This window comes from Curcuma longa, chromosome 15, assembly GCF_044706935.1.
Source record: "Curcuma longa cultivar G26 ecotype Majalengka, Jawa Barat chromosome 15, ITB_CL_G26_1.1, whole genome shotgun sequence".
NCBI lineage: Eukaryota > Viridiplantae > Streptophyta > Magnoliopsida > Zingiberales > Zingiberaceae > Curcuma > Curcuma longa.
Window position 1 is genome coordinate 6,388,942 of NC_133875.1, and position 27,859 is coordinate 6,416,800.

A 27,859-nucleotide genomic window follows, 5' to 3' on the forward strand; every position below is an offset into this window, starting at 1 on the left:
ACACAAAATGAGACGAAGCTGACAGTCAACGATAAAATAAAAAATAAAAATATTATTTTACAATTTAATTATATAAGAACAAACAAAAAATTGTAATTCCTTATCTACTTCGATCTACAGATCTACTGCAGAAATCTCTCCCCTTTGCGTTTTTCTTTGTTGATTCCATGATTTGTTCTTCTTCTTCGTGTAATCGTAATTACTTCGCTGTTCTTTGATTGCTTGGAGCCCTAATTAATCACCGTCTGCCAATCGGGTAATCGTGGTCTATTTCGTTTAGTCATCCCATTGATTTCGATATTTCTGCTTCACTCTGTGTTGAATGACTTGAATCTTTAATTAATTTTTATTGGGTTTCCTAATTTTCGGCTGCTCTACATCGTACTGATTCTGAGAACTCACTGTTCGGTCTTTTCCCATCTCAATAGACTGGTATTTTCAGGGTTTAGTGGAAGGGGATGAAATAATTTGATCATTTGCTGATGGAGTAACTTTAAACTCTATGTTGTTGGTTTTCTCGAAGAACAGTAGGATTGGGGTTTTTTGGTGGGAAGGAAAATTTTTCTGATTTTAATCTATTTCTCTATCGTTGACTCGCGATCTTGCCTATTGTATTGTCAAAACCCGGCTTTTTGTGGTAGAATATGATCGAATAGTGAAAAAATAATGTAGGTTTTGATCCCTTTTTTACTTCAAGGGAACACAAGATTTGTTCTGTTAGTTTGAATTACCCATTTTTTCATTCTGAGGAAGAGAAAATCATAAGAAAGAAAGATTAAAAAAGTATTATAAGATGTGAATGTCCTCATTTCATGCTTTCTAACTTCATTGTTTTTGTCAAAGACTTTTAAGTGAATTTGAGTACGTTCTTTTAACTATCTTTTACCTCTTTAGGTCAGACTGACAAAAAGTCGTGATCATTGTTACTTTCTAATTTATTACGGCCACTTTTTTTGTTGTTGTTGTTAAACAGCACAACTTATTCCTGGAAAAGCAGCAGTGGTTAAAATATGAGGGGGTTCAGACTGAATCGTAGTAGAGATATTGCCAATTTAGTTGCTGATGATGGAAGTTTTAGGATTGATGATGAGATATGTCAACTCACCAAGCTCCAAACAGAGCCCTTCATCAGTAACCGAAAGTCTATAAGGAACCACTGGAAAGTTCCTGTCTCCACTACTTCAATGTTGTTGGCAAGAGAAGCTAATCACTTTGGCAGAGGAAGGTTCTCTTTATCTGATCGTTCACATGTTCTTGGTCGGTACCTTCCTATGGACTCGCCCAGTCACACAGACAGGATGTACAGCGAAGCATACACATCTCAATTCTCTATTGATGGTTCACTTTGCATTGTTGGCCTTCAGGTATGCATTATTGGGCATTAAGAAGAGAGTAGCTGAACCTTCAAATTCAATTACTTGGATGGATTTGAAGGTGTCCTTTTTGTATACATTTGTTTGATTATCAATCAGGGAAGCCTTATCAAGATATTCAATGTTGAAAAAGGATGGAAAGTACAGAAAGACATCAATGCTCGGAGTTTGCGGTGGACAATCACTGATACAGCTCTCTCACCTGACCAACGACAACTTGTAAATTTTGATATGATCCCATTGGTTATGCTTTCGATGTACTTTAATATTAGATCCTAAAGCTATCTTTATTTGACTAGGTGGAAACTAATGAGCTAATGAAACATTTTGATGGGAGAAAGCCATTTTATTGTTCAGTAATGACACCCTTTGGTAATAGAGTATCTTTGACAAGCTAATTGTGAAGTCCAAGTTGTTCATTTTAGTAACCAGTATATGGGGAGAAGGTTTTGGATTCCATCATGTGTAATGCTAACTTCTGTAGTCAATTTTTGCAAGGTATTGGACATAGATTGTCTTATCTATCTTGCAGTGTAGGTTTAAGAAAGAAAATTCTTATATATTTTCATAATAAATTAATGAGAGGAGAAGATTGAAACCATCAATTGCTTATAGTTAACACAATCATGTAGCTGTTTTTTTTGAAAAGTGATCAGTAAATTGTTCTCCAAGTTGGAGAAAGCCTCATGGGCTGCCCTTTTCTACTTCGAGCTATGAAGGTGATATCTACTGTTCTATATTAATGACAACTGGTGATGTTAGCTTGGTCAAGTCGAAGCGAACATAAAGATTCTGGCATAGTTTAGCTTCGCAGCCAACTGGTCACTAGCTATGAACAAGCAACATGCTGCACTAAACATGGTTTAGGATGATACAGTTAGGTTGGTAGAAAAGACATCTGGCTAGGAACGCGAGATTTATTATGCTGCTAAAGACACTGAAAATGGCTAGGTAGCAGTGATGTGAAAATACACACATTTTAGTTTTTTTTAAATAAAATTTGGTCATGAAAATGAAAATCTTACCTTCACAACTGAGGATCTAATATTGCCACTATCACTTGGGCAGTCCAAGAAATTTTATTATCATTCTCAATTATGTTAATGCTGTCACATAAGCGTGCAGTGTCACAGAGAACAGTTTTGGGCATACAGTTTCCCCATGGAGCTAATATGTAGGAGAGTAATAGCATTACTATTCTTCTATGTTTCATGCTCTAAGATGAGGGATCAGATTCATGATTAGTGATGAACTTACATCGCTATGACAGGGATTCTAATGATCAGCTTACCTCACTAACATTGAAGATACAACCTTTTAATCACCATATACATTGTTTACTTGAATTAAATATGAACATCTAGCAGGGCAAAAAAAGTCTCTATTATATGCTTGACTGGCTCAAATTTTTATGGGTGAGTCAAAATGTGTATGATTGAGAGGTTCGGGCTGGATTGGTCAGTTTAGCATGATTCTGAATTTCTTCTTTTTATTATTTGGGGATGAGAAAAGGTTGGTCCTACTTAATTGTCAAAATGATTATCTGAAGACTGCTATACTACTATTTTCTTTGCTATGATTTTCCGTTGGGGGATTGATTTGTTTATTCTAATTGAAATTTATTTTCTAATTGTAGGTCTATTCCAGTCTGACACCAATTGTTCATTTGGTCAATGTGTGGTCGGCTACAACAGACTCACAAGCAAATATTACAGTGCGTTTTACAGTATTTCTTTCTTTCAAAGACTTACTAAAATATGTGGGACTTGCTAAATTCAATGTCACATCTATGGCATCATTACCAGCAAAAATTGTTCTCTTTTTCTCATTTTCATCTTTCTTTCATCATTGTTCTTCCATAGAACTTCGGTCGTGTTGTATCAAAAATTCTTTTTTCCCTGTGTAAGATTGTGGTGGTATTATACTATTATGGCATACTCCCTATGGAGTTGCTGATAGTGTCAATTAGTGAATCCTGTTTTGCTCTGCAATTTAAAGTTCAATTTTGTCAATTTTCTTAGAGTGTGAGTTAGAACTTCTCGATTTACCTCCTCACAGATGGTCGTGAGGCCGACCGTGTGAGGCTGCTGAGGTAATGGATTTCATCTTATGTTGAAGAGTTAGAACTTCTAGGTTTAATCTAATTAAGAAAATAGTGAGGATATTCTTTACCCATAAAAGACAGTGCAACATGACTTCTCCTTTGACAAATTTTTATCATTTGCACACCTGAGTTTCATCCAAGTGTCAGCTTGCCTTTTCGTTGCCCACCTGAGATTGTGAGCCATTATTTCAATAGTAGATTAACTATCTTTGGATATCCCCGATTATAGTTGGGATGAATATCAAAGTAATTATATATAACAAAGTTGAACAGTTAAATTGTCATCTGCCTGCTTAATTAACTACTTAGATATGGCCTTCTTTATTGCAACCCACCTTACTCAATGCCTCCTAATTATTGGAACGCTAACATTGATACTTTTAACGATATTACAAGTTCACTGTCTGCCACTTGCCATATGTTGACCACAAGCTACCTATAGTGACAACGACATCCTTGAGCCGGCCTTCATTCGGAACTTTGAAAAAACACCACAGTTAGTTGTCTAATATGTCTTGAACTTTTTATATATTGGTATTAAAGGTTTTACAATAACTTGAAATAAAACAATATACAAAATGTTTCTCTGAATAAGAAAGAAGAGAATAATTAAGAAGAATGGACATAAAACTCTTGTAAGAGCTGTAGATATTTTGGATCTATTATTTAACAAGAATGTGATATTCTCGAAGGGATTATTATTAAAATGTAGGAGATTGAAATGGAGAGGAGCTTTTGAAATCATGTGCAATTGTCATGCACCACAATTTAAAAGAATTTTCATTACATCATGGTATGACCTGTCATATGTAATGGATCAGAGTATTGACTAATTAGGAAGTTGTTAAGAGATCTTGATATTACAATGTAGTGTTGCATAGAGTTCTATACAAAGTAAGATCAATAGACCATATCTACATGGATGAATATTTTTTGAAGCCTAAGTACCTTATTTTTCTCACTGACTTATGCAATGTTTTCTTATATCTTTACTATCTATATATAAATTAATTAAATTTATAATACACTGAATGATCGCATGCCAAAAAATTAATATAATAAAAATTTTGTGCAGTGTAAGTGATATGCTTGTGAGAAACTGATAATGACAAGACCTCATGTGGGTACTTGGCAATAGAGATCAGATTGCCAATGGAAACTCAGGTGGGTAGAATGGCATAGAATCTCTCAGGGTAAAACGAGATCATTCTGTATCTAAGGATCTAAGGAGGAGGGAGTAAATTATATTTAATTCTAAAAAATGTCTTTAGAAAATTGACTAACCAAGAAGCAATTGATGTCTATACATATGACAAATTGGCACTTGGCACCATAGAAGTCAAAAGTTAAGTAAAAGCAAGGATCAAGAAGATATTACATGTAAATATAATAAATTATCAAGGTATAAACTTCATCTTGCTAGATGTTTTTGATTGGCCACTCGAATGCACTGTATTATAATGCTTCGAAATTAAACCACTGTTGTATATTTTTATCATTGATTATAATGTTTTCTCTAAAACATTTCATAGTATGTAAAACGCTTCCAACCTATGCTAGACTGCTTGTTATTGCTGGAGTGATAGCTCCTCTTTATATAGCTGTAGTATTCTCAACTGGAGTATTCCATAATCAAAGCACTCTCTGAATATAGGAGATTCATGAAGCTTTGGACTTATCTGGTGGTGATGGAGAAATTTTCAATACATATTCAATAAAATTTTCAACTGACGGCCGAGAGCTTGTTGCTGGAAGCAGCACCAACTCGATATATGTATATGATCTGGAAGCAAACAAATTAGCATTGCGCCTTCGAGCTCATTCAGTATGACAAACTGCTTTTACTATATAAATATTATCCCTGAGTTTATGCCCCCATAATTATGCTTTTACTATATAAATATTATCACTGAGTTTATGCCCCCATAATTTCTTCTTGTGAAGTATTTGTTCATTTATGTTTCTTCTAAGTGTTGTTTTTGGTTCTTCTCTAGGATGATGTGAATACAGTCTCATTTGCTGATAGGACAGGCCATATCATGTTCTCTGGTAGTGATGATAATCTTTGCAAGGTGAGCTTTATGCCTGCTTTGCTCCAAGAATGGCACTCATCCACACTAAATGCTTATGTTGATTTGTCTGTTCATCTCTAAAATGTTACTTCACTTTGTTTTTCTGGTGAGATTGCTCCATCTCACTATGGTGAATGGGTAAGCTACAGACCTTCTGTTTGAATTCAGACTCATAATTTTACCAATTTTCCACTAGTGCACTTTCTTGGTCAAGTACCTGCAGCAGATTAAATATTTCCTTGTGGTATTACTATGATCTTTTAGAATAGTTTTGCTTTTCTTTTACTTGGTGGATAATTAAATCAAATGTGTTAAACATCCTTCAGGTTTGGGACAGACGATGTTTTGCAGCAACAGAAAAACCAGCAGGTGTCCTAGAAGGTCATCTAGAAGGCATTACATTTATTGATAGCCGTGGGGATGGTCATTACCTGATATCAAATGCTAAAGATCAGACTACAAAACTTTGGGACATCCGGAAAATGTCATCCACTGTGAAGTTGTATGTGCTACCTCCTTTTTCTGTTTCTGTTTTAATACATGTGGTCATATGTTTAACATGCTAGTTTATTTCTGTGATTATTGTATCAAAAATGAATTATATGTTCCATCGACTAAACCAATGTACTTTTTTAAACATAACTATAAAATTACACTTATTACTACAATGCTTCACAGCTACCCAGAAATTTCTTATACTGTAACCTAGTGGGAATTTTTCCAGTTTAAATAATCAATTGGAGTAATTTCTAAATTTTGTGTAATTCTTGTTCTTTTTTGGTTCCAAGTGAAGGTAGAATCACAATGATCCTCCATATGGAGAATATAGCTACCCAAGTGCACAGATTTGCACCATTGACCATTCTGTTTACTTTCTCTTAGAGAAACTAGTTTCTCAGCTTTTGTGTCCTATAGATATTTTTTATTTTTACCTTTAACAATTTTGCCCTATAGGTTACCTGCAAGTGACCTGTGAATGCAAATTAGGAATTTAGTTTTTTGATTTTTTTTTTTAGAATTTGTAAGAGTTTATTTTTCTATTAATTTAAAAATAAGTCAATTAAAGTAGTTATTATTTGCTAATTGTCTTATTTGAGATTAGGGTATTTATTCTATGTCTGAGTGAGTCCTTTAGATATACTTGAGTAATTTTCCAATATTGTGTTGGTTGGCACTGTTAGAAGAGGCCCCAATCCTCTATGATGACCATTTTTCATTTTTTAAAAAATCTTTGATGGCACATCAATTGGTATTAGAGTTAAACACTTGGTTTTGGTTTGGTGTTCTCATTCTTTATCTTCTTATGCCTTTCTGGAATGCCAACCAACAGGCACCAAAAATTCCATCCTTTGCCTTTCAAAGCCATTTTTGACATAACTTTTTGCATTCTGCCACCATCTCCACTTGTGTTCACCAACATCCAACACATCCTCTTGTTAGAGATCCCCTATATACAACACAAGATTTCCTTCAAAGCCATCCTCATGAGCAAACCCAATGGAAGATCTACCCATTCTTTTGTGATAGAGTTGATGCAATAACCTAGTAGACCCATCTCATATATCGCTTCCGTTCTACTGGTATTGGAGCCCAATGCCTCTTCTTATATGTGGATTTGAAGGAGATCCGCATTGGGTTCTCTGCTAGGTAGGGCTCCCCTCTTCATCTTGTCCATTGTCGTCCATGAAGGAGAGGATTCCCCTCTACTTCGCATTGTAGCCAACTAAGAAACCACAAGGAACCTTCTTCAGTCCCATTTATCTGTTGTCTTTTGCAGAAGTGACACACAATATACTTCATTTTTCTCACATGATGTGCTTCTAAAAAATTCTCCTTCATCTTCTTGCAACCCAAGTTTCATTCCACCTTATGAATACTCCATCTGCTTCTCACCCACCTATGACAAATAACTAGGTTGATAAAAAATCAATAAGGGCTCTTCCACCCTATCCTTGTGAGCTCACATGCCACCATGTCGTGAACCACAAGCATATTACCACCTATGCCACCTCCACTCTACACCCCTCTTTCCCATTTGACAACAACCCCACACTCACTGCATCACCTATACTAGAACCCCGTAGAAAGTAGACTGACACTTGACTTCCTACTTCTCGTCCATGTTGATCTTCCATGTGCCATTAGATCTCTTTTCCCTATTGTTCCATTGCCACAATAAGAAGGTTTGTTCTTTTGAGACACTTGGACCTTCACTATATTCCCAACTTCTCGTCCGTGTTGATCTTCCATGCACTATTAGATCTCTTTTCCCCATTGTTCCATTGCCACAATAAGAAGGATCCTTCTTTTGAGACACTTTGACTTTCACTAGATCTATGCACAGGCTGTAAAAGTTGTCTAAAACTTGTTTCTTCTAATTGGTGAATCTTGACACATTTCTTTTTTTCCTGTATACCCAGATCAACTCGGAAAACTGGTTTCGATTACAGATGGATGGAATACCCAGATGAAGCTAGGAAATTGAAGCACCCATTTGACCAGTCTGTAGCTACATATAGAGGGCATTCAGTCCTTGGCACTCTAATTCGATGTTACTTCTCGCCTGCCCACAGGTTGGCTTTTCAATAACATTTGTTTTTTTATCTGTTGGCGTTAGCAAAACAATGAGGACTTTATTTGTTGCCTTTATGCTTTTGCTAATCATCTGTTAAGTATGTTTTATGACTCTTTCTGATCTGAATATAAAGTAATTTGTTATTTCTGTGGTTTGTCATTTGTACCAGCACTGGTCAGAGGTACATCTATACCGGATCTTTTGACAATCGTGTTTACATTTATGATGTGGTATGTAAGCTCAATACTTCACTGTTTCTCTACCCCATTTGCATCCTACTCTTTCTTGTTTTAAAGAGTTATTTAATTTTGTGCAGAATAGTGGATAAATTCTTAGCAAATGTACGTCTACATAATCTTGCTTTCTTATGACAATAGACATGCTTGTGGTACTCTTAAATAGTGTTTGGATATTGAACTGGAAAGTTTATCAGATTCAACATTGTAAATCCTGATCCCAGATCAGACCTAGGACATCCCTCCGATCAGGATCTCTCCGACAGGAGCTGTCTGACCTAACAGATTAGCAAATTACTTTTTTGTCTTGCTCATCCGGCTGTCATCTATTTACCACACAGTATGTGGTTCATATCACCCAGTATGAAATTGGACGACGAGGTATGTGTAGGTTCGTGCCTAGTATACAACTTGGCAAGGAGCAGTACCTTAGTGGACCACATCTTTACCATCTGTATCAGGTGATACACAGTGATCTTATGGGTTGTTCAAAATTGGACGATTTTGTGCTATCCAAGTGCCGGTCCCTTGTTGCATAGGTAAGTACTGAGGAGTATATACTAGTACTCTAAACCTTGCTTCGAACTGGTCTGGTTCAACACCTAAAAGCTAGATTGGTCCAGAGTCAATTGAAATCCGAATGCGTTTATATAATTTTTTTAACATGGACTGGTGAAGCAAATAACCAACCATATTAACCTAAGATCATGCAAACCATTACACTTAGGGGATAACTTTTTACCTTGTGCTCATAACACTTATTGTCATTTAAAAAAAAAAAATTGATGTGTGATATATCTTTTTCTTAAATCCCATAAATTGTGTTATAGGTGACTGGGAAAACTGTGGCAAGACTTGAATGGCACTCTGGGATCATAAGAGATTGTAGCTGGCACCCCTACTTCCCCATGCTCATTAGCTCTTCCTTGGACTGTTTTATCGCCAGGTGGGAGTTCCCTGGCAATTCCCCATCTCCGCCGGCCAAGAAGAGAGACCGGAGGAGACATGCTGCTTAAAGCCTTGAATCTTTTCGCCATTATGCTTTAGCTGAAATCTGTAAGTATCAAAAGGCTACTTGAAAAAACTCTGCAGTAGCTTCCTTGTAAATATTTTTTCTGATCATGTTTTATTCTGTTAAAATTGGGATGATATAAGGGAAGTTTTCAACATGCCCCAAGGTTTCTATGAAGATTTCATGCTGCTGATCTTCTTCTTGCTTTGGCTTTTTCAGTCTTTTCTTTCTTCATCTTCTTCTTCTTTGTATGACTTTCGTGGGTCGCTTCCAATTCAGTAAGTTGCTTGGTTTCTTTCTTCTCCAGTTGACAGTAAGGATAAGAACATTGGCCATGAGGATTTAAAGTTTGGCATGAAAGTTTACACGTTCAAACATGAAGAAGGTCGCCCAACTATTAGTTTAGTTTCATGTTCTTGATGGATGCGATAGCCTACGATTGTGTTGGTCGTGTTTCTAAATTGGTTAGGCTTAATTTTAGCACCACTTACCTATGTGACATTTCGACAACTTAGTGCTTATTATTCTTGAGGATGATCTACAAATGAAGGAAAGTGAAGTATTTATAGGTATCCTCTTTTTTTTTTAAATTAGCACGGGGTATTTAGCTTTTGAAACCGACTAATCTTAAGAATGATCGGTCCGGTTCTATTATAGTATTTTATTGGTCACTAGGATAAATTGAAAAACGCTCATAACGAACGGTCCAATAACTCGACTTTCTTACGTCTAATCTCCCACTGGAAGAAGTTTATCATATAATATGTCGTAATTGAAATTCAAACCTTAGATGTTCGGGAGGCTAACGTAAGTGTCTTGTTGCTCTTGTTGCTGCATCGTAACCTAGGGGGCAAGTATCCTCCTTTCAAATAAACGATTGAGACCAATCTCATTTAATGACGTACATTAGGGGTTAGGAGGCTCCTACAAAATTAATATTGATAAGAAGATTCTAGAGAAATATTTAGAATGATCTTAAAGAAAACTTAAACTAAGAGAAAGATCATGAGCCAAGAGGGTAAGCCAAAAGGTAAATCAAAAAATTTTTTTAAAAAAAATAGTTTAAGTATCTAGGCTTGCGTCCAACTAGTCTTAGAGGTGGATAATTTTTTCCCTCTCATTTACCGGATAAATCTAAAAATGCACCGTCTCATGATTAAATGTGAGCAAAAGGTCGGTTATATTAAATTAATCGATCGAATCGATTGAAGTTAAAAGTGATGTTCAGTTAATCACGAGTTTACGAGTCCTAATTTAATTGAAAGTTTGGTTATTTTAATATTGACGTTTTATCCATTCGATTTGTTTTTTTTTAACAAAAATTTGATCGGTTCAGTTAAGTCCAAAAAAAATAGATTTGTTTGATTTCGATTTAAACGGTTCCGTCGGGGTTTCGATTTAAACAGTTCGGTCAGTTTAATTATTAACCCATTGCTCACCTCTACTCGTGACACAGCAGTCCTAGTAGGATGAACACTATAGACATAGAGTGTGCTACGTGGGAATCGAACCCTAAATGCTTGAGTAATCCACCTTGCCTTTTATCACTTAGGGGGTTTGTTTGCCCCCACGGGCGGGGTCAGCTGGTCAGGGCATGGGTGCTTGGAGCATGAGGTGGGCGGTTCGAGGGCTCATGGTTGCATTTGCGATAACATCAATCTGTGCCATGTTTCCAAATCCCTCGGCCACCATGTCCTGGTCAGTCCCGCATTCACCGTGATTTACCTCTCCACAGATGGTCGGGGGGCCGATCGTGTGGGGCCGCTAGGTTGGCGGATTCCAACCTTTTGCAGCACTTAGGGGGTTTGTTTGATATGATATGTTCTAAGAATTGAAGTTGTTAAACACTGCTATTTATTTGCCCACGCTTGAGGTGTTGGAATTGTTGGTTGTGTTTAGGGGTGTTAAAAATTGAATCTAACTCATCAATCAGACTTGACTTAAAAATTTTAAATTATGATTAAGAGTTTTTGAGTTTGGATCGGATTCGACTTGAATATACGCTCTTGTTGAGAATTAACTCAGATATTTCTGTTTGTGTCACTCATATATGCTCTTGTTGAGAATTATTTGGATATTCTTATTTATGTTACTCATATTTTTTTATTAGCTAGCCAATATATATATATATATATATGATTGATCTTGAAGGTCCAAGAGTTTAGTCTTATAATAAAATTTTAAATTTCTCAGGAAAACATGCATGATTAGTTTTAGCCAACTATTAAGCTTAAAGTTACAGATTAAAAATGATTTTAAGATAATTTATTAAATAATATTGATTAATAGTGAACTTTTAAAAGATGGAATATAAATGGTGTGGCCACTCCAGGATCGTATAATACTGAGTGTCTTTCCTTTGTAATATCATCTTAAACTTTTTGTGCAAAACTTAAATGGAAGGCGAAAATAAACTCCTTTATTTTTATTTTATTTTGATAATTCAGATATCTAATTCTTTCAATCAATTAATTTTATAGATAATCAATTCAATCCTATAAAAAATTCACTAGCCATTAGGACAAATTTGAAAAGCACAGAGTAGATGCTTAAAAAAATACCTTTGCTATTTTATTTGTATTACTCATGCCTTATCACTTACATGGTATCGAGGGGGCACAATGAACTCCTTCATGCATAATAGATTCAAAATAATTTTTCTCATTTATTTAGATGCAAAAAGATCAGACTTACACGAGTCAAATTAATTTTGAAAATTAACACCAACAAACGGCCAAAGCTATGCTGTTGCTGCTAAAACGGTACACGAGTCAAATTGAGTTAAATTTTATGATGTTCAAATATATATTTGATAAGATAATCGAGTATAATTGAATCAAACTTAAAATGAACTAACATGTTGAAATAATTTTTAAATTTGACTTAATTTCTTTTTACAAGTTTTATTTTGGTTCAGACTTGCCTTGATTTTGATTTGTTTATATATTATCAACTTTTTAATTTAAACTTGTTGATTGTTTGAAAATTTTATATTTTTAAATTGTTTGATTGATTATTAAATTTGATAATATAAATTTATTTATTTATTAAATTGATGAGATCATATACGAGGAAGTAAATCAAAAAGTTATAGTTGGTCGCTACAGAGAGGGTATTATCTCAACTTCATCAAAATTCGACTTTTGTTCACTATAACAAATCTGTCCCATAGTAATCAACTCAATCATGTCCCAAAAGCATCATAATCTTTATTCATAAATATTAATAAGATGAATATAAATATATTCAAACTTATTCATTTAAATTTAATAAGTTATTTAAATTTATTTATTTAATTGATTTCATATATATTGAACAACAAATATAAATAAATTTTTATTAAATCGAATGTCAAACTTATTCATAAACCTTTGATTCATTTACAAATCAAACAATGACAAAACTCTCTCATGAAATGACCGACCCTATATAAATCAATACGTTTCAGAGGATGTCAAGGCTCCGATTAATTTTAAAGGTGATTGATTCAATTTTATAAAAAAATCTTATTGACTAGTAGGATAAATTTAAAAAAAATGTAAATGAATCTTAACGAACAATTCAATATCATAAAATTTTTAAATTTTGTAAATATAATATATTTTGAATAAAATTTAAACTCTCATTACCTAAGCAGTTTTTCCACATATAACTGTCAATTTGAGTTGAGTCCGTCGGATTGACCACTCCGTAAATAATTTAAATGGAGTTGAATTGAAATTTTATTAATATATTTTAAGATGGATTCAGATGGACTGACCCGCCTAGGCCCACAACCCCCATAGGTTGGCGTGTGACAGGTTTGGTTAACCCGCAGATTAAGAAATTTTTTTCTTCAAAATTTAAAATTAAAATAGAAAACTCAATAAACTAGTGAACTTAATTAGTATAAATTACAACTTACCAATTTAAATTATAATTCAAATTTAAAATTTTTAAATTTTTTATATTTTTTAACATGCACGTCGGTTGATCCGTCTAATCCATAATCTGTTTTGAATTGAGTTGAGTTGAAGATTTTTCAACTTACTAAATTGATAGATTAACCTATCCTATCTATTTATATAATGAATTTTTGATAGATTAATTTGCCCCATCATAAATTAGCTCGTTTGACCTCCAATTCCACATCACTTTTTTATCAACCTCAGGGCGTGCATTACAAATTAGGGTTACAAATTATTGGTCCGGAGAGATATTATTAACCACGATTATTCGTATAACCATGATTTCTTCAATTTTTTTTTCTAAAAAAAATAATTTTGTACGATTATGTTTCTGTTTCTTGCTAACCGACCGCGTCCTCTTCAAAGAATCCAACAAGCAACCTAACCGTCGGCGGCACTGACTACGACTAGGTCACCCATTCAAAGTACCAAAATACCCCCGTCCATCCTCTATTTTACCCATAAATGCCCTCCCCTTGCACGTGTCGCACTCGCCCGATTCCATACGCTCCCCTTTTCTCAATCTTGCCCCGGTCGCCCTCGCTCTCGCTCTCGCTCTCTCTAGGGTTCCTCGATCGCCTCTGCTCGCGCTGCTTCCATCCTTCCAGGTTACAAAGAAGTGAAATTTACTCGCTCTCGGTTCTTTCGGTGCGTATTCCTTTCGTCGGATCTCTTGCCGATTGCTTTGGGAGTTCTTTTCTTTCTTTTTGAATTGAAGAGGGTACTGTGAGGAATCGGGGTTACCGCAGGAAGGTTTTTCATTTTTATTTTGTTCTCCTCCTTGTTTATTATTGCATTGGAGTTCCTCTTGTTTATAGGGACTTTATCTTCTGGGTCATGTAATGGCATGGTACTACAGTTTTTTTAGCTTCAGTTTAAGGTCTGTATTGTGTAGTTGGTGATCAGGACATGCATCCAGGTTTTGGCTTGAGGAATAGCCGGATTTGTCTTTTGGCGCCGTCAGAAGCTGCAATTTTTTGCTGAAGTAATTGTACGATTGATAAATGGATTTAAGGTACTTACTCAGTTTTAACTTTTAGCGGTTTGAAGCTACTCTAATCAGATTTTGGCATGCTACTTGCGTGCATGTTGGATACATCACCGATGTTGCAGTATTGAATGCAAGGTTTGGTTTCTTGTAGGCAAAATTTCACAATAGTTTTACTCAAAAAGGCCAGAAACTCTAGTGTTTGAAATTCTGAGGTTGTATTAATATACTAAGGTGTTGCATTTCTTGCTTTTTAACTTAATTCTTTACGTCAATAGGTATCATTTTTATAGAGAGATCAAGAGGAAAACACGTATGTGATCTCCTAATTTCCTCTATGTTTGTGAAGTGTCTCCTTAGCAACTAGTGACCTCTTCGTAGATCTCCTTGGACATTGAACACTTAGCTTGCGCTAGGTGAGTTGTAGGATAAACTTTTAAATTGCTTATTTATTGCTCTGTCAAGAGGTGCATCAACATGAAGTGCATATATCCAAGATAGGGATTAGTTTTGGAGTTTCATTGGTGTGGTTATAGTGACTGTTTCTAGAGAAGTTATGAAACACTTGTAGAAACTTATGAAGCAAATGAGCCTATCAAAATATAATTTCTTCTGACCTTATTATTTGATCAAGGTAAGGATTTCAAATCTTGATTTGGAGTTGATGTACTGAACAATCCTAGTGGGCTATTTGATACTAAAGGTTTGTAGAAATTTTCATCATCAATAGATTGGGTTGTGGCTGACATGCATGTCTAAAGGACAAAATTATACCTCGCCCTTACAAGCTACTATAACTCGAACCTCAACGTCTAGTTGGAAAAGGTACAGTTTTATTCTGGGGCCAAAGATCATGTGTTTTTGCAGGTTAACACTTTGTCAGCTGGAAGTAGAGTTGTAAAACAGAGTTATTTATTTAAGATGGGGATTGAATTATTGTAACTCCTATTTGAAATTATTATTCACTATGCATGAGAGTCCAATGTAATTCAGTGAGTCTTTTCTTTATTCTCAGATTCAAAACCTTATGTTGATGGTTCTCTTGGTATAATTTTTGCAACCTTGCAAGATAGGTTTATACTGGCAGTCAAATGCAATTGTTTGTTTATGCTTATTCTTAACTTTTAGTCTGCCTTATTTTTATCATCTCTGCTTTTGTGCATTATCTTTTGATTATATCTGTTCCAATTTATTTTCGTTGTTGAAACCTTAAATGAAATGGTTCATATCAATGTAGACTGGTTTAAATTTAACTCTTAATTGATGTAAATTGGAATTTGATTTGCCTCTTCTTCATTGCAAGTATATGATAGCATACATTGACTGTCCTTTATCCTTCAGAAGCACTCTAGCAGGGGCCTTTTTCTCTAGTATTTCTCTTTAATAGGGTACTTTGTCTGTTAATTTTCTTTCTTGATTTGTTCAGAAGTGGGAGTTGTGTCATGGAATATTTCTCTCTTTGATAAGGTTCTTTTTTGGTATTTATGGGCATGACATAGACAAGTTCTTCAAGGAATAAAAAAAAATTGAAGTGGTTATTTGATGGGTGGTAACTAGTGTTGACTTTGGAGGTTACTGTGTGCAAGTACGGGTGAGGATAAGTCAGTTGAGCCAATGCACATCAGTTATCCATGCAATGTTGAACACATGCTGATATCATGAAGTTTAAGGACATTCATGCATATAGATTGGAAATTGGCTGGTTGAGTCAAACTCATATAGTCCTATATTCTGATTGGTGAAAAACATAAATACTAATAAGGTCTTTCTCACAATGGAGTTGGTAAAATAATTTTTCTTCACTTCCTTGTTTCAAAATTCTTCCATGTTATTAGCCTTGATACTAACTGGATATATTTTTCTCATCGTGCATTAACTTAGAGAAAATGTGTTTTTTATTTGAATTAATTTCCTGCGAAAAATTCACTTCTAGTGTGTGTATTTTATTTTACCCTTGCTAAGTTGGATATATGATTGTGCCAGAATATGTGTCATTTAACTAGGTAAATTAGTCAGGCAACCTAATCAGCATAATGTTTTGTAATATGCATTTACATAGTAAATTAGGTGTATACAATAGGAACTGACTTTTCATGGAGAATGGAACCCAATAACAGGTTGTCCCTTGAGGGTTCCTATCATGGGAAGTTGTTTGTTCCAAATGTTAGAAGTTGATCTTATTATTATATTTGTTGTAATTACTTGCTAGTTGCTATATGGTCTGTGGTGCCAACTTGCCATTACTTGCAACAGTCAATTTTGGCCTTGGTTTCAGATAGTACTGGATAAAACATTTATGAGAATTTGCATTTCTAGGCAGTTTGAGTCTGCAGTAGTTTAGAGAAATTTTCTTTTACCCACATTTTAAGTCAATATGGTGTCTATGCATCTTGATGGTTTCATTGGTCGAGGATCAGATGATATGCTAGAATAACAACACAGGGAAACTATTGTTGTATAATCAAAAACATGTTCTTGTTGCTTCCTCAATAGCATTGTTTTCAACAGTCCAATCCATAAGAATCATTATTAGTATTTTGTGCTACTATCATAAGACAGTGATGTGATAGTTGCTCTTCTCTTTAGCTATCTTCATGCTTCTGCTGTTCCACATGACATGCTGAATGTTCTGCTTTATTTTTGTGTTTGTAATAGTCTATCTGTTACCTATTTTTTCTCTCATGCTGGGGAAAACATTGTTTTTGTATTTGACACGATTTTCTCGTTTCAAAATGTTTGTCAGCATCTTTTGTTGAATCGGAAGATTTGCAGAGGTCTTCTTAATCTCCTTCATTCGAAAGGTGAGAAGCTGGTACAGCACACTTATGCTATTTGTAACTTAAGATGGGCATACATAAAGGCGTACCATTTCCCTTCTCTTCTTCCCTCTCACCCTCACCTTTCCAGCCAAGTAATCCCACCTCAGTATCATGCATTTGAAGAGCTTCTAGCCTTGCACTACATCCTGACTCCCTGTTAGAATCATGCCATTGCTACTCGGTCATTCAGCTGTATCCGAGACTTGATACAAAAAACTATAATATTTGATGTCTAGAATTTTGTATTCGACAGATATATACCTTTGGTTGCCAGTTCTTATTGTAAATTTATCTCTACACATATATATTTTTAATATTTTCAGTATCTTTTCTCCAGTTATATGCAGACCAGTACTTAAAGTAGCCAAGACTCTGTAGTGCACCAAAGCCATGGAACAATCAACACATCCTACTGTCGGAGTTGTTTCTGGTGGTGCCCAAATAGCTTATGCTGCCCCTATGTATCAGCCGGCTGCAGTAGTTACTGGACCTCCACCGATGACCGGAGCTATACCAGCCGCAGCCCAACTGACCTCAGAATACCCTACTAACCCAGCCAACCTTGCAAGCCAGCATCAACTTGCTTACCAGCAAGTCCAACAGTTTCATCATCATCAACAACAACAACTCCAAGCTTTCTGGGCCAACCAGATGTTAGAGATAGAGCAGACCAACGATTTCAAGAATCATAGCTTACCGCTCGCCCGTATAAAGAAGATCATGAAGGCAGATGAGGATGTTCGGATGATCTCAGCTGAGGCACCAGTGGTCTTTGCCAAGGCTTGTGAAATGTTTATACTTGAACTTACTCTCAGATCATGGATCCATACTGAGGAGAACAAGAGAAGAACGCTGCAGAAGAACGATATCGCTGCTGCTATAACCAGAACTGACATATTCGACTTCTTGGTTGATATAGTTCCGAGGGACGAGTTAAAGGACGACAGCCTCGGAATGGCAAGGGCTGCTGCTTTGCCAGCTGTGGGTGCTCCTAACGATTCAGTTCCCTACTACTATGTACCAGCAGCACAAATACCAGGCGACCAAACGACTGCAGCTACTTTGTATGCAGTTCCACAGCCCCACTTGGCTTACATGTGGCAGCAACCACAGCTCCAACCGCCACCGCCGCCGCCGCATCACCAGCAGGCATCAGATGATGTGTAAATTAATTTGTAGTTTGAATGCTAACGGAGTATTCTCAGAAAGTAGCATGCAACTTTTGACAATTCCTTTGTACAAGTGACTGCTGTGTCATCTCTCCGGTAGGAGCCTCAACAAAAGCTCTTCTTTTGGCTGAAGCAGCAAGAAGACTGTCAGAGATGGGAAAGGCAAAGCTTTGTTGAGTTTTCTTTATGTTTTAAGCTGCAGTGTGGATTGTTGTTGCCTTTTACTCATCTGTTTGATTGATTCTTAGGCATTTAGAACATGTACTCTAAGCATGCTCTCTTGTGCTCATCCTCTTTGTCGCCCCGCGACCTCGGCCCCTCTCCCTCGAGGTCCTTGTGACCTCATCTCCTTTTTATCCTCGAACCCATTGGTGTATCAGCTAGTTATCTATGCCTTCTTAGTTTGGTCTCACTTAGCTTCTCCAATTTACTTTCACATCTGTAACCTGAAGAGTACATGTTTTTTCTTTTGGTAGCTTTTCGAATTGATTAATTTTAAAGGTGATCGAGAAATTTTTATCAATTATTAAAATAAATTTAAAAAATATAAATAATGCATTCAATGTTTCAAGATTATCTTATTTAAGGAAATTAATTCATAATGCATCTATACACCATGGAATTATTTTGAAATGATTCAGAGACCGACACGAAAATACATTATTAAATGGTCATAAATATCATTTTTATGTGTTATAGATTTATTCATCTCAAAAGTTTACCTCTTAATTTGGTGGCGTCCCCACTCGGACACTTTTTTGGGTATGTCGCAGTTGCAAGCGATTGTATTTTGGGCTGTAAAAGGGACGCAAACTGTTTCACTCACTGCATTGGAAGATTTGATTTTTTTTTAAAAAATTGGTTTTCGCCTGGTATTATTCAGGATGAGTATAATCCCCCAGGTTTAGACTTCGAATTCATTCGTTCCAAAAATAATATTTTATATAAAATATTTTTGATTTTTAAAAATCTATATCAGCATCGATATTAATTTGAACGTTAATATATATTATTTTTTCAAAAAATATATAATCCACATACTATATATTATTATATTAACATATCTCTTTTATTAAAATTATCTCACATTCCTTTTAATATTATTATTTATTATTATGAATTTCATTATTTATTCATTGGTCTTTATTTTTATTTTATATTAAATAAATAAATATATTCTTGTGTGTGTGGATGTTATAATACATCCACATTGATTGTAACATCATTTGGATGTTATAACCCACGTATTAACACTAATGTGGATGTTCTAAATAGCGCAATAAGAAAAAAAAAAGGTTTCCGATCAGTGAGGTTAGAGGTGGGTTAGTTGATCCAAGCAATCGATTGATTCTAGTGGTTAAATCACCCAATTAGGTTAATCCTGGCATATCAATGGGACTAGATTAGCTATTAGCTCACAAAGTGGGTCGACCGCCTATACATTTGAACAAGTTGATCGATCCAATGTTGTTGGGCAAGTCAATCGAGTCGCACAACTTGCATGAGCTAGTGAGGCTAATCTGTGCCCCCGAGGCATAACTGAGTTGGTTACGACGCAACAAACTTACATAATAATGAAGCTAATCTGTTCAAGAAATTAGGCAAGCCAATCAACCTTGGCAAGCTTGATAAATTGATCAAGCTAAGCCGTCTAGCAGTTGAATGGTTCAAGCAAGTTGAGAAAGTCACTTGGCCAATTCAGAGGCAGGATTTTCTTAGTCTTTAGGTGCTCGAATATAAAGTCCCATTGAACAAGTTTTGCAGACATGACACGAAAATAACAACCCATTACTTATCATGTTAAAAAGGTTTAAATGCCAAAAAAAATGCAGGTAGATGAGTCATTTGAAAATCAAATTCAGCCAATGAAACCTCAAGAGACATCTAACCAGAGGCGAGGAAGTGATTCTGAAAATGAATATCCTCAATGCTTTGCATCCTCTTCCTCGCAGAACTTTGAGTAACGTTCGGAATCCATCAATGAATTCACTTCTCCATCGTTGCTCAATTTGACCTTTATGATCCAGCCATCCTTGTATGGACTTGCATTAACCTTTTACAAAGACAAATGATGGCGTCTCAGTATTATCTAATGAACTAGTGAATGCATGAATTGTGTGAAGAAAAAAAAGGAGCGAAGAAGATACTTCAGGTAATGATATGCTAAGTAAACAATTAACATAGCAACATATAATGCTTCGATTCTTAAAAGCCTATAATTATATTCCGACACACGGAATATTCTGTTGTGATACTAATCGTATAACAGTTACCAATGTGGATTGGAAGAATGAACTTATGCAAGTACCACCTGTAACTTGACCAAGACTATATTGCTCATGTAGATAGCAATTCATCAATGAAATCGATGTAACATGGGTTCCTCTATATAATCATGTTCTTACATCCCATTCATGCATCAGTCATTTGTAATAATAAGATGGTAGAAAAGATTTGTGTTAGAAAACCTCTTATGAAGCACTGGATGTGTCTCATACCTGATACACCAAATTACATGAAAACTACTTGAATTTTTTTATTCTGTGTCACCATCTCATTGCATAACCCTGGGAATGCTCCTATTCGATATGCAATTCTAAACTTACTCATTCCACCGCTCATGAAGAGAGCATGAAATAGGCAAATGTAATCTAGGCTTGGCCTAAACATAGGTAAACAATAACCAAAAGTGAGAATGTTCATAAACCTGATCACATTAAACAACTGAAGAAGTGATAATAAACACCAAAGAGTTTCAACTGCATGTGTGTTGTGAGCCATTTCAAGGTAGAAATTTATCTCTTTTTCCAAGCATATCTCAGCACCATAGTCATGATGGCTAATTACTAATTTATAGTCTTCCAATCATCTGCCTCAATCCTTTCTGAAATCTGGATCGACCAATTGCCACAGCTATGGACAATGATGTTAACTTGGAAACAAGAAGTATAGATTTCTGACCAACCTAACTAACACACATATAGTTTTTTTGACAATACATATGCTCATCTTCACTTCACATTCTCTGATTGTGTTTCTCCAGATGTACGCAACTTTGCCAATTACGTAGACTAAATGAGAAATATAGTTGGAATACAAATAATGCTAGCTTGACTACTGCTTCCTTAGACGATCAAGAAGAACAACATATGATTGTGAAAAAAATAGAGTATTTATTTTACAGATTAATTAACAACTAATTTTCCAGAAACTCACCAATCCAGGAGAACCATTTAACTCAGTATTGGCTTCAACAACTTCTCCAGAAACAGGAGAAATTACATCACTAGTTGCCTTGACGCTCTCAACTGCACCAAAAGTTTTCCCCTGCGTCACAGAGGAACCAACTTCTGGCAATTCAACATACACAACATCACCTAAATGATCCTGTAAGGAAACACCACAAAGATCTTGTAATTAATAATAAGATGGCGCTGATGCTTGGTGGAACTAATCCAGCAATGAAATCACCTGAGCATGGTCAGTTATTCCTATTGTTGCAGAAGAGCCGTCAACTTTAACCCACTCATGTGTGTCAGCATATTTCAAATCTTTAATAACTGTAAGAAAATAGTTTGAGTCTTGTACATTTTTAAAATGACCATTTAATATACATGCCAAAATCTTCAAACCAGTGTAAGCATATAAAAGTTGATATTAACTTCCAAAACAATAGCTCCAAGACACCAAAAAATAGCAAGTTTGCAAAATGAATTTTCTCATCATTTAGAGCAGCAGTGCAGACACAATCTTAAATATCAGCCTAAAAGATAGGGCATGTGAACTTTAGAAATTGTGGTAGACAATTAAGGACATGAAATGCATGCAAAAGTGAGCTACCAATGCAGTTATGGAAAGTTGTGATACCCCAACTATTCACGGTTCACAACATGGCTACACGGATCTTTCTCTGTCACTGAGCACCAGATGTTACTTTTGTCAAAAGGTATTTGAACTGACTTTCTTCCCTCCATTCAAAAATCCATTTTGGCCTCCCCTTATTATTCCCTTTACACCAACCATCATAGTCAGCTCAATTCGGCATCTATGGATCCATTTAACATGTTTATGCCACCTGAGTCCACTAGTTTCCCATTTTTACATCTATTAGAACTGCACCAAATGGACCACTCACTGGAGAATTTGGATGAACATTATGTCTGTTACATAAGGAAAAGTTGGGAGGAGTGTATCGGCTCTCTTATACCCATCCTTAAACTTCATTAGAAAGGTCAAACCCATCATGCCTCTGAATTATTTATGTTATTTAGATCTTTATATCAGATCTTTACACATTTAGCATTTACAAAGACTCCTAGTCTCCATTTCCCTGCATAAATTTTAAAAATGAAACTTCCATAGCATCTTATAGTTCAGGATCTAAGGCTTCCAGAATAGATCATCCATCATCAAATACAACAAGTTCTTTTTTTTCCCTACCAGAAACAGTTGAATCTCGCCATTAATGATGCATCTCCATGCTCTATTTTGCTCACATCCACATCGAAAATAAACTAACCAACGAAGAAAGAGCCGAATCATCCATCACTATCAAATCAAATAGCAACAAAATCTGCCAAGACCAAAACCAAATTTCACAACCACATCCTCTAGGAGCAAAAAAGCAAGAAGCAAATCTACCAAAGATGTCCCAACGTTCCTTTTTTTCTATGGGAAAAAAAACAGATCTCGATCCCCCCAACCCATCTTGTTCATTTCACCATCGACCAAGATCTCTAGAACTAGAAACCAAGTGGAAAACACCGATGTTTCAGCAGATCAGAGATGCACCTGTGGAGAAGGCTCTAGAGCAGGTGGAGATCTTGAGGTAGGAAGCGGCCCTCGTAGCCCACAGCAACCTGGACGCCATGATCGTCTTGTCGTAGTACGGATTCCGCCACCCTCTTCCTTCCGTCTTTCTTAATCAATCAGATTGCATTGCTGCTTTGTACCCGCACGAAGGCCAAAACAAGGGTCAAAATGGAATTAAGGAAACTTTCAAATTATGCTTCGACGCCCTTAATTTTTTTAAAATAGTTTTCTCATTTGGCCCTCCCTATTATCTATATCATAAAAATGACCCTCTTTAAAAAATTGTCACAATAGCACTTCAATCTTATCAAAATTATTCAACCTTATCTAGGATCATGTTAAATAGTTAGTTCATAATTGAATTAGTTATGACAGAGTAAATTTATTAAAGTACTAAAATGTTAAATAATTAATTAACATCTGGGGTATAATTGAGTTGGTTACGACGGAGGAGTTGCTGAAGTAGATTCTCAAATCTTGATAAAATCGAGGCAATATCCTCCTCTGTCATATTCAACTACAGCTTCTCGATTTACCTCCTCACATATGATCGTGGGACCGACCATGTGGGACCATTGGGATGGTGGATTTCATCTTTTGTTGAAATGTTAAATAGTTAGGTCGAATCTCAATAAAACTGAGACAATATCCTCCTCCGTCGTGATCAACTGCAACTTCTTTATTTACCTCTTTATAGATGATCGTGAGATCAATTTTATAAAACCGCTAGGAGGATGAATTTTATCTTTTGAGATATTAAATAGTTAGTTTAAAGTGATACAATTTTAATAAAAGTTTTTTCCCGATATATAAAAAAGATATTCTTTTAATTTCAACCACGTATTTGAAGGGAAAAGTAGATTAAATTATATTTAATAAAAGTTTTAAAATTAAGTATTAAATCTATCGTGTCTAAATTTTTTGTCAAGAATTTTGAAGGAAAAAAAAACGCATACAAGAAAGATTGATGAGCTAGTCACGCAGACATCACGTGCGTTTATTAAATTAATATGAATATGATTTTTTTTTAATTAATATTAGATATTTAATTTTTTGAATCAATTAATTTTAAAAAAATTTGAAATACTTACATCTGATCCAACTACTACACTGTAGGGCCAGCGGGTTTGGTGGATGGGACCCACGAAGGTGGTGCCAAACAGATGTCAGTCACTCTCATGGCCGGTGGGGCGCACGTTAGATTTAGACGCATTCATGTTGGGCAATTTGTCGACCAACCCCATTTAACTCTTAAAATTTGCAAAATTACATATTATATTTTGAAATTTGGATAAACATTAAAAAGCCTCTCTTTTTTACTAAAATTGTCAAAAAATAAAAAATAAAAATAAAAAACAAACACCGCTTTTTTTAATTATTAAAAGGACACTCTATCTTAATTAGAGTGTTTAAACGATTATTAAATAATTTCTTCAACTTGATCAATTTAATTAGAATTGTTCAAACTTGATTATTAAAATTATTTAAATATTATTATAGCGTATATAAATTGTAATTGCTATAATAGTATTTAAATGATTTTGATTAAAATAATTTGACTTAAATTAATTTATTAAAATTGACTACTACAAATTGTAATATCTCATAGTTACTAAATAATATTAAAATAAAATAAACTTTATTTGAATCCAATCTCGCCAATTGATTAATCAACCAACTGATCATAGTCAAACACCTTTGCTTAAAAGTGTTTGATGGTCTTAAAGGTCTCAATTTTTAAAAAGTCAACATACACGGACTTAAGGAAAATATTTTTTTTACAAAAAATGTTTAATGATTTTATAAAATTAAAAATAATAATAATAATAATAATAATAATAATAAAGACAAACTTGGAAAAATCTAAGAGTTCAAAGTGTTGGTATAATCACATCCGAGATTTATATTTTGATATTTAGATAATATGTTAGTGTAATCTTATTATGAGCAATATGATTAGGAAAGTTTAAATTAGATAGATATGTTAAGTAAATCAAAGTTGCCTAAATACAGTTGGATCAAATGAGGAACATGACTTGAAAATATCTTTATAAAAAAGATGCTAAGTGTAATTGAAATTAAAACAAATACGAAAGACAATGATCACTAACATAATTAATTTACATAGTTCGAAATTCTTAATTCTTACTTCACGACCTATAGACTTTTAAAGTGAGTCACGACTTGCAAATTTCCTATATTTTCTCATTCTCAAATCCTTCACGCTAAGAAGAACTTAAATGTTGAAAACTTGAGCTTTAAATAATAAAAACTTTAGAATGATAAAGTGGAGTTAGACTTGATATAGTTGACTACTTTCTCTACTTGACTATATATTAAATCAGTTGACTCCACTTAATAAGATCCTATTTAATGATATAATATTTTGAATTTGAGCAATAATTCAGTTAATCAATTGTAAATTAATCAATAGTATGATCGAGCTCAATAAAAAATCAATCAAAAGCTTTCTCTTCATTGAAAATTAAGTCTTAGTCAACTTCCTAGTCGACTAAGCTCCATTAGTATACTAAAATTAACTTTTTGATCATCTGATGCCTAGACTACAACCATGAAACATAATGTTTCTTAGTTAAATCTTATGCCTATGTTAAAATATGCCTAAATACAAATCACTCAGCTCTCACAAATCATTTAAGAGTCATTACTTGTAGCTCAACTTCGTGGCATATCTCCCTCTAGATCCTTTAGATGTCTCATTTTATCCTTCTATTAATTTTTAACAAACCTCGAGCCATTAAATCAAACAACTTAATCATGTCAAGTCATGGAACAAGTTCCACGAGCCTCATGTGCATCTTGCCAAATCCCTACACAACTCAACACACACATAAGAAATATAGGTAGACCTAAGTTACCCTTTTGTCAAATACATCAAAATAATACGATTGATACAACCACTTAAGGCATAATTGCGATAATAATCTCTCCTTTTTAATGTTTGATAATTCATTTATGTTTGACCAAAAACAACATAATGCATAGCCACAAATAAATTATTATTTAAGTCGACTATTGTTGCAACCAACATTAATCTAGAGCATTTGAAGAACATTTCTATTAAATGTGTAAAATTTTTAATAATGTTAAATTTTGAACAACACATATGAATTCTTAAAGTTTTCAAATCCTTTCAATGATGAAAATACTTAGTAGTATAAATCATTAAATTATCAAAATTTTCAATCACCATCTATAAGCAAAAATACACTTGTCAATACTTTTTCCTTCCTCTTGATTAGCCCAATCAAAATTTTAGTCTCCTTCTTTATGTATAGTCTATATCCTTTGTTCTTATATAAAGAAAGAATACTAACATAATGGATATTAGAACGTAGAAGATCTAGGACTCAAGAACTTAATGTAAGCTCCCGCAACCGATGTTTTGGCCGCGTGCACGATCAACTCGTATCAATTATCAAAAATTGAGATTTGCATTGGTTTCATTAATTCCCGTGATGAATAGATAGATGGCTTCCTCCATCTAACAGATAAAAATAAATTTTTTTATTAATTCAGGTATTTAGATCCGATTAATCCTGAAGGCAAGGCGAGAAGTCTTACTCCTAGTTTTGGAACTTTCACAATCGAAAATTCACTGTAAAGCTTGCTCTTGCCCTAGTTAAGTTTCGAACTGTGGTATTTTGTGAATCCACCAAATGTATTAATGGTGCATTGTGTCTAGGTAACAAAAATAACTCTTTGCCAAGCGATGATGATACTAATTGATTATGATATATCTGCATTAGACATGAACAAATAACAATAAAGTCATATATCCAAATTAACTATAAAAAACAACATAACAACATAATAATATTTTAAAACATTTAAAATGTGCTTGAAATAATATAGTAAAAAAGTAACCTAAATTTTACCCTTAAGGCACTTGGATGAACAGCAATCCTCATAATTCAAACTTCAAATAATGTTGGAAAGACATTGTGTTGAAATTATTCACAAATTATTTCTCGGGTATCTATTCACCAAAGACTTTTAATTGCCTATATACTTGGATGATATTTGTCCTTCAAGGCAAATATATTAAAATGAACAAAAATTAGAACATATATACTTGTCAACATATTTTTACAATCATAAATGTGAAGCAAATTTTAAATTATCACTTAAATTAATTGGGGAAAATGCATACCTTATTCAAACTTCAAAATGAAATCCACCACCCAATAGTTCTACACGATCGATTCATCAAAACTTCTTTAAACTATCAATCTTAACTTCAATTCTACCGGATGTTTAATAGCTAGCTAGGCATATACACAAACAACTTGGTAAATCTTTGACAAACATAACAGAGCATGAAAGACCTCGTCGACGGTCTCTCCAGTGGCCGCCTCCAATCGCAGATCCAGGTCGTCCTTGGCGATGATGCTAGCTGCTCTCCTGCTTCAGCATCCGCACAACCCCGTTGGCGAAGCTAGCTCTCCATCTCGTCCTACATCTACGCCGTGCGATCGGGATCAAGAAAAAGTAACAAACTACAATGGTGTGAGAAGGACAGAGATGGCGACGTCGCGAGAAGGTTCATAATTAGTAGGGCTTCTCTCCCACCACATTCCCATAGGAGTCGTAAACACGCAGCGTGAGCGTCGCCGTCGCTAGCTCTTCCCCTGTTGTCGCCGCATACCGCCTGCGCCCACCTGACGCTCATCGTCCTTCGCCACACCACTTGCGTGTAGGTGCCACAGTACCCGTGCCCCGCCATGCTCG

The 27,859-nt window shown here is 34.9% G+C and overlaps 3 protein-coding genes across 6 annotated transcripts; 2 read left to right on the top strand and 1 right to left on the bottom strand.

Moving 5' to 3' along the window:
- The first annotated feature begins 116 nt into the window (after window positions 1-116).
- LOC141846735 (LEC14B homolog) lies at window positions 117-9,579 on the top strand. The gene is made up of 10 exons (XM_074734774.1): window positions 117-256; window positions 974-1,364; window positions 1,473-1,592; window positions 3,010-3,087; window positions 5,132-5,302; window positions 5,472-5,549; window positions 5,876-6,051; window positions 7,970-8,122; window positions 8,294-8,354; window positions 9,191-9,579. Exons 2-10 carry the CDS (start codon window positions 1,011-1,013, stop codon window positions 9,374-9,376), a joined length of 1,377 nt encoding a protein of 458 aa, XP_074590875.1. The 5' UTR covers window positions 117-256; window positions 974-1,010; the 3' UTR covers window positions 9,377-9,579.
- Window positions 9,580-13,821: 4,242 nt separating this feature from the next.
- LOC141846413 (nuclear transcription factor Y subunit C-4-like) lies at window positions 13,822-18,662 on the top strand. 4 transcript variants are annotated; one of them, XM_074734452.1, is made up of 4 exons: window positions 13,822-13,967; window positions 14,239-14,445; window positions 17,051-17,108; window positions 17,464-18,662. In XM_074734452.1, exon 4 carries the CDS (start codon window positions 17,517-17,519, stop codon window positions 18,291-18,293), a length of 777 nt encoding a protein of 258 aa, XP_074590553.1. In that variant the 5' UTR covers window positions 13,822-13,967; window positions 14,239-14,445; window positions 17,051-17,108; window positions 17,464-17,516; the 3' UTR covers window positions 18,294-18,662. The 4 variants fall into 4 exon arrangements, with proteins under 4 accessions (XP_074590553.1, XP_074590551.1, XP_074590554.1 ...); XM_074734450.1 differs by having other exon boundaries at window positions 14,239-14,334; XM_074734453.1 differs by lacking the exon at window positions 14,239-14,445.
- A 1,360-nt stretch (window positions 18,663-20,022) lies between these two features.
- On the bottom strand, window positions 20,023-23,223 carry LOC141846564 (glycine cleavage system H protein 2, mitochondrial-like). The gene is made up of 4 exons (XM_074734599.1): window positions 23,087-23,223; window positions 21,767-21,855; window positions 21,512-21,682; window positions 20,023-20,348 (listed from the first exon to the last, which is right to left on the bottom strand). Exons 1-4 carry the CDS (start codon window positions 23,163-23,165, stop codon window positions 20,220-20,222), a joined length of 468 nt encoding a protein of 155 aa, XP_074590700.1. The 5' UTR covers window positions 23,166-23,223; the 3' UTR covers window positions 20,023-20,219.
- Window positions 23,224-27,859: the final 4,636 nt, after the last annotated feature.

Coding starts and splice junctions, on each gene's coding strand:
- LOC141846735 (XM_074734774.1), top strand. CDS start 1,011: ATGAGGGGGTTCAGACTGAATCGTAGTAGAGATATTGCCAATTTAGTT. Junction 3,088..5,131: donor ACTCACAAGCAAATATTACA/GTGCGTTTTACA, acceptor CTCTGAATATAG/GAGATTCATGAAGCTTTGGA. Junction 8,123..8,293: donor TACTTCTCGCCTGCCCACAG/GTTGGCTTTTCA, acceptor CATTTGTACCAG/CACTGGTCAGAGGTACATCT.
- LOC141846413 (XM_074734452.1), top strand. CDS start 17,517: ATGGAACAATCAACACATCCTACTGTCGGAGTTGTTTCTGGTGGTGCC.
- LOC141846564 (XM_074734599.1), bottom strand. CDS start 23,165: ATGGCGTCCAGGTTGCTGTGGGCTACGAGGGCCGCTTCCTACCTCAAG. Junction 21,856..23,086: donor CTCTAGAGCCTTCTCCACAG/GTGCATCTCTGA, acceptor ATTTTCTTACAG/TTATTAAAGATTTGAAATAT. Junction 20,349..21,511: donor TAAATGGTTCTCCTGGATTG/GTGAGTTTCTGG, acceptor TCTTTGTAAAAG/GTTAATGCAAGTCCATACAA.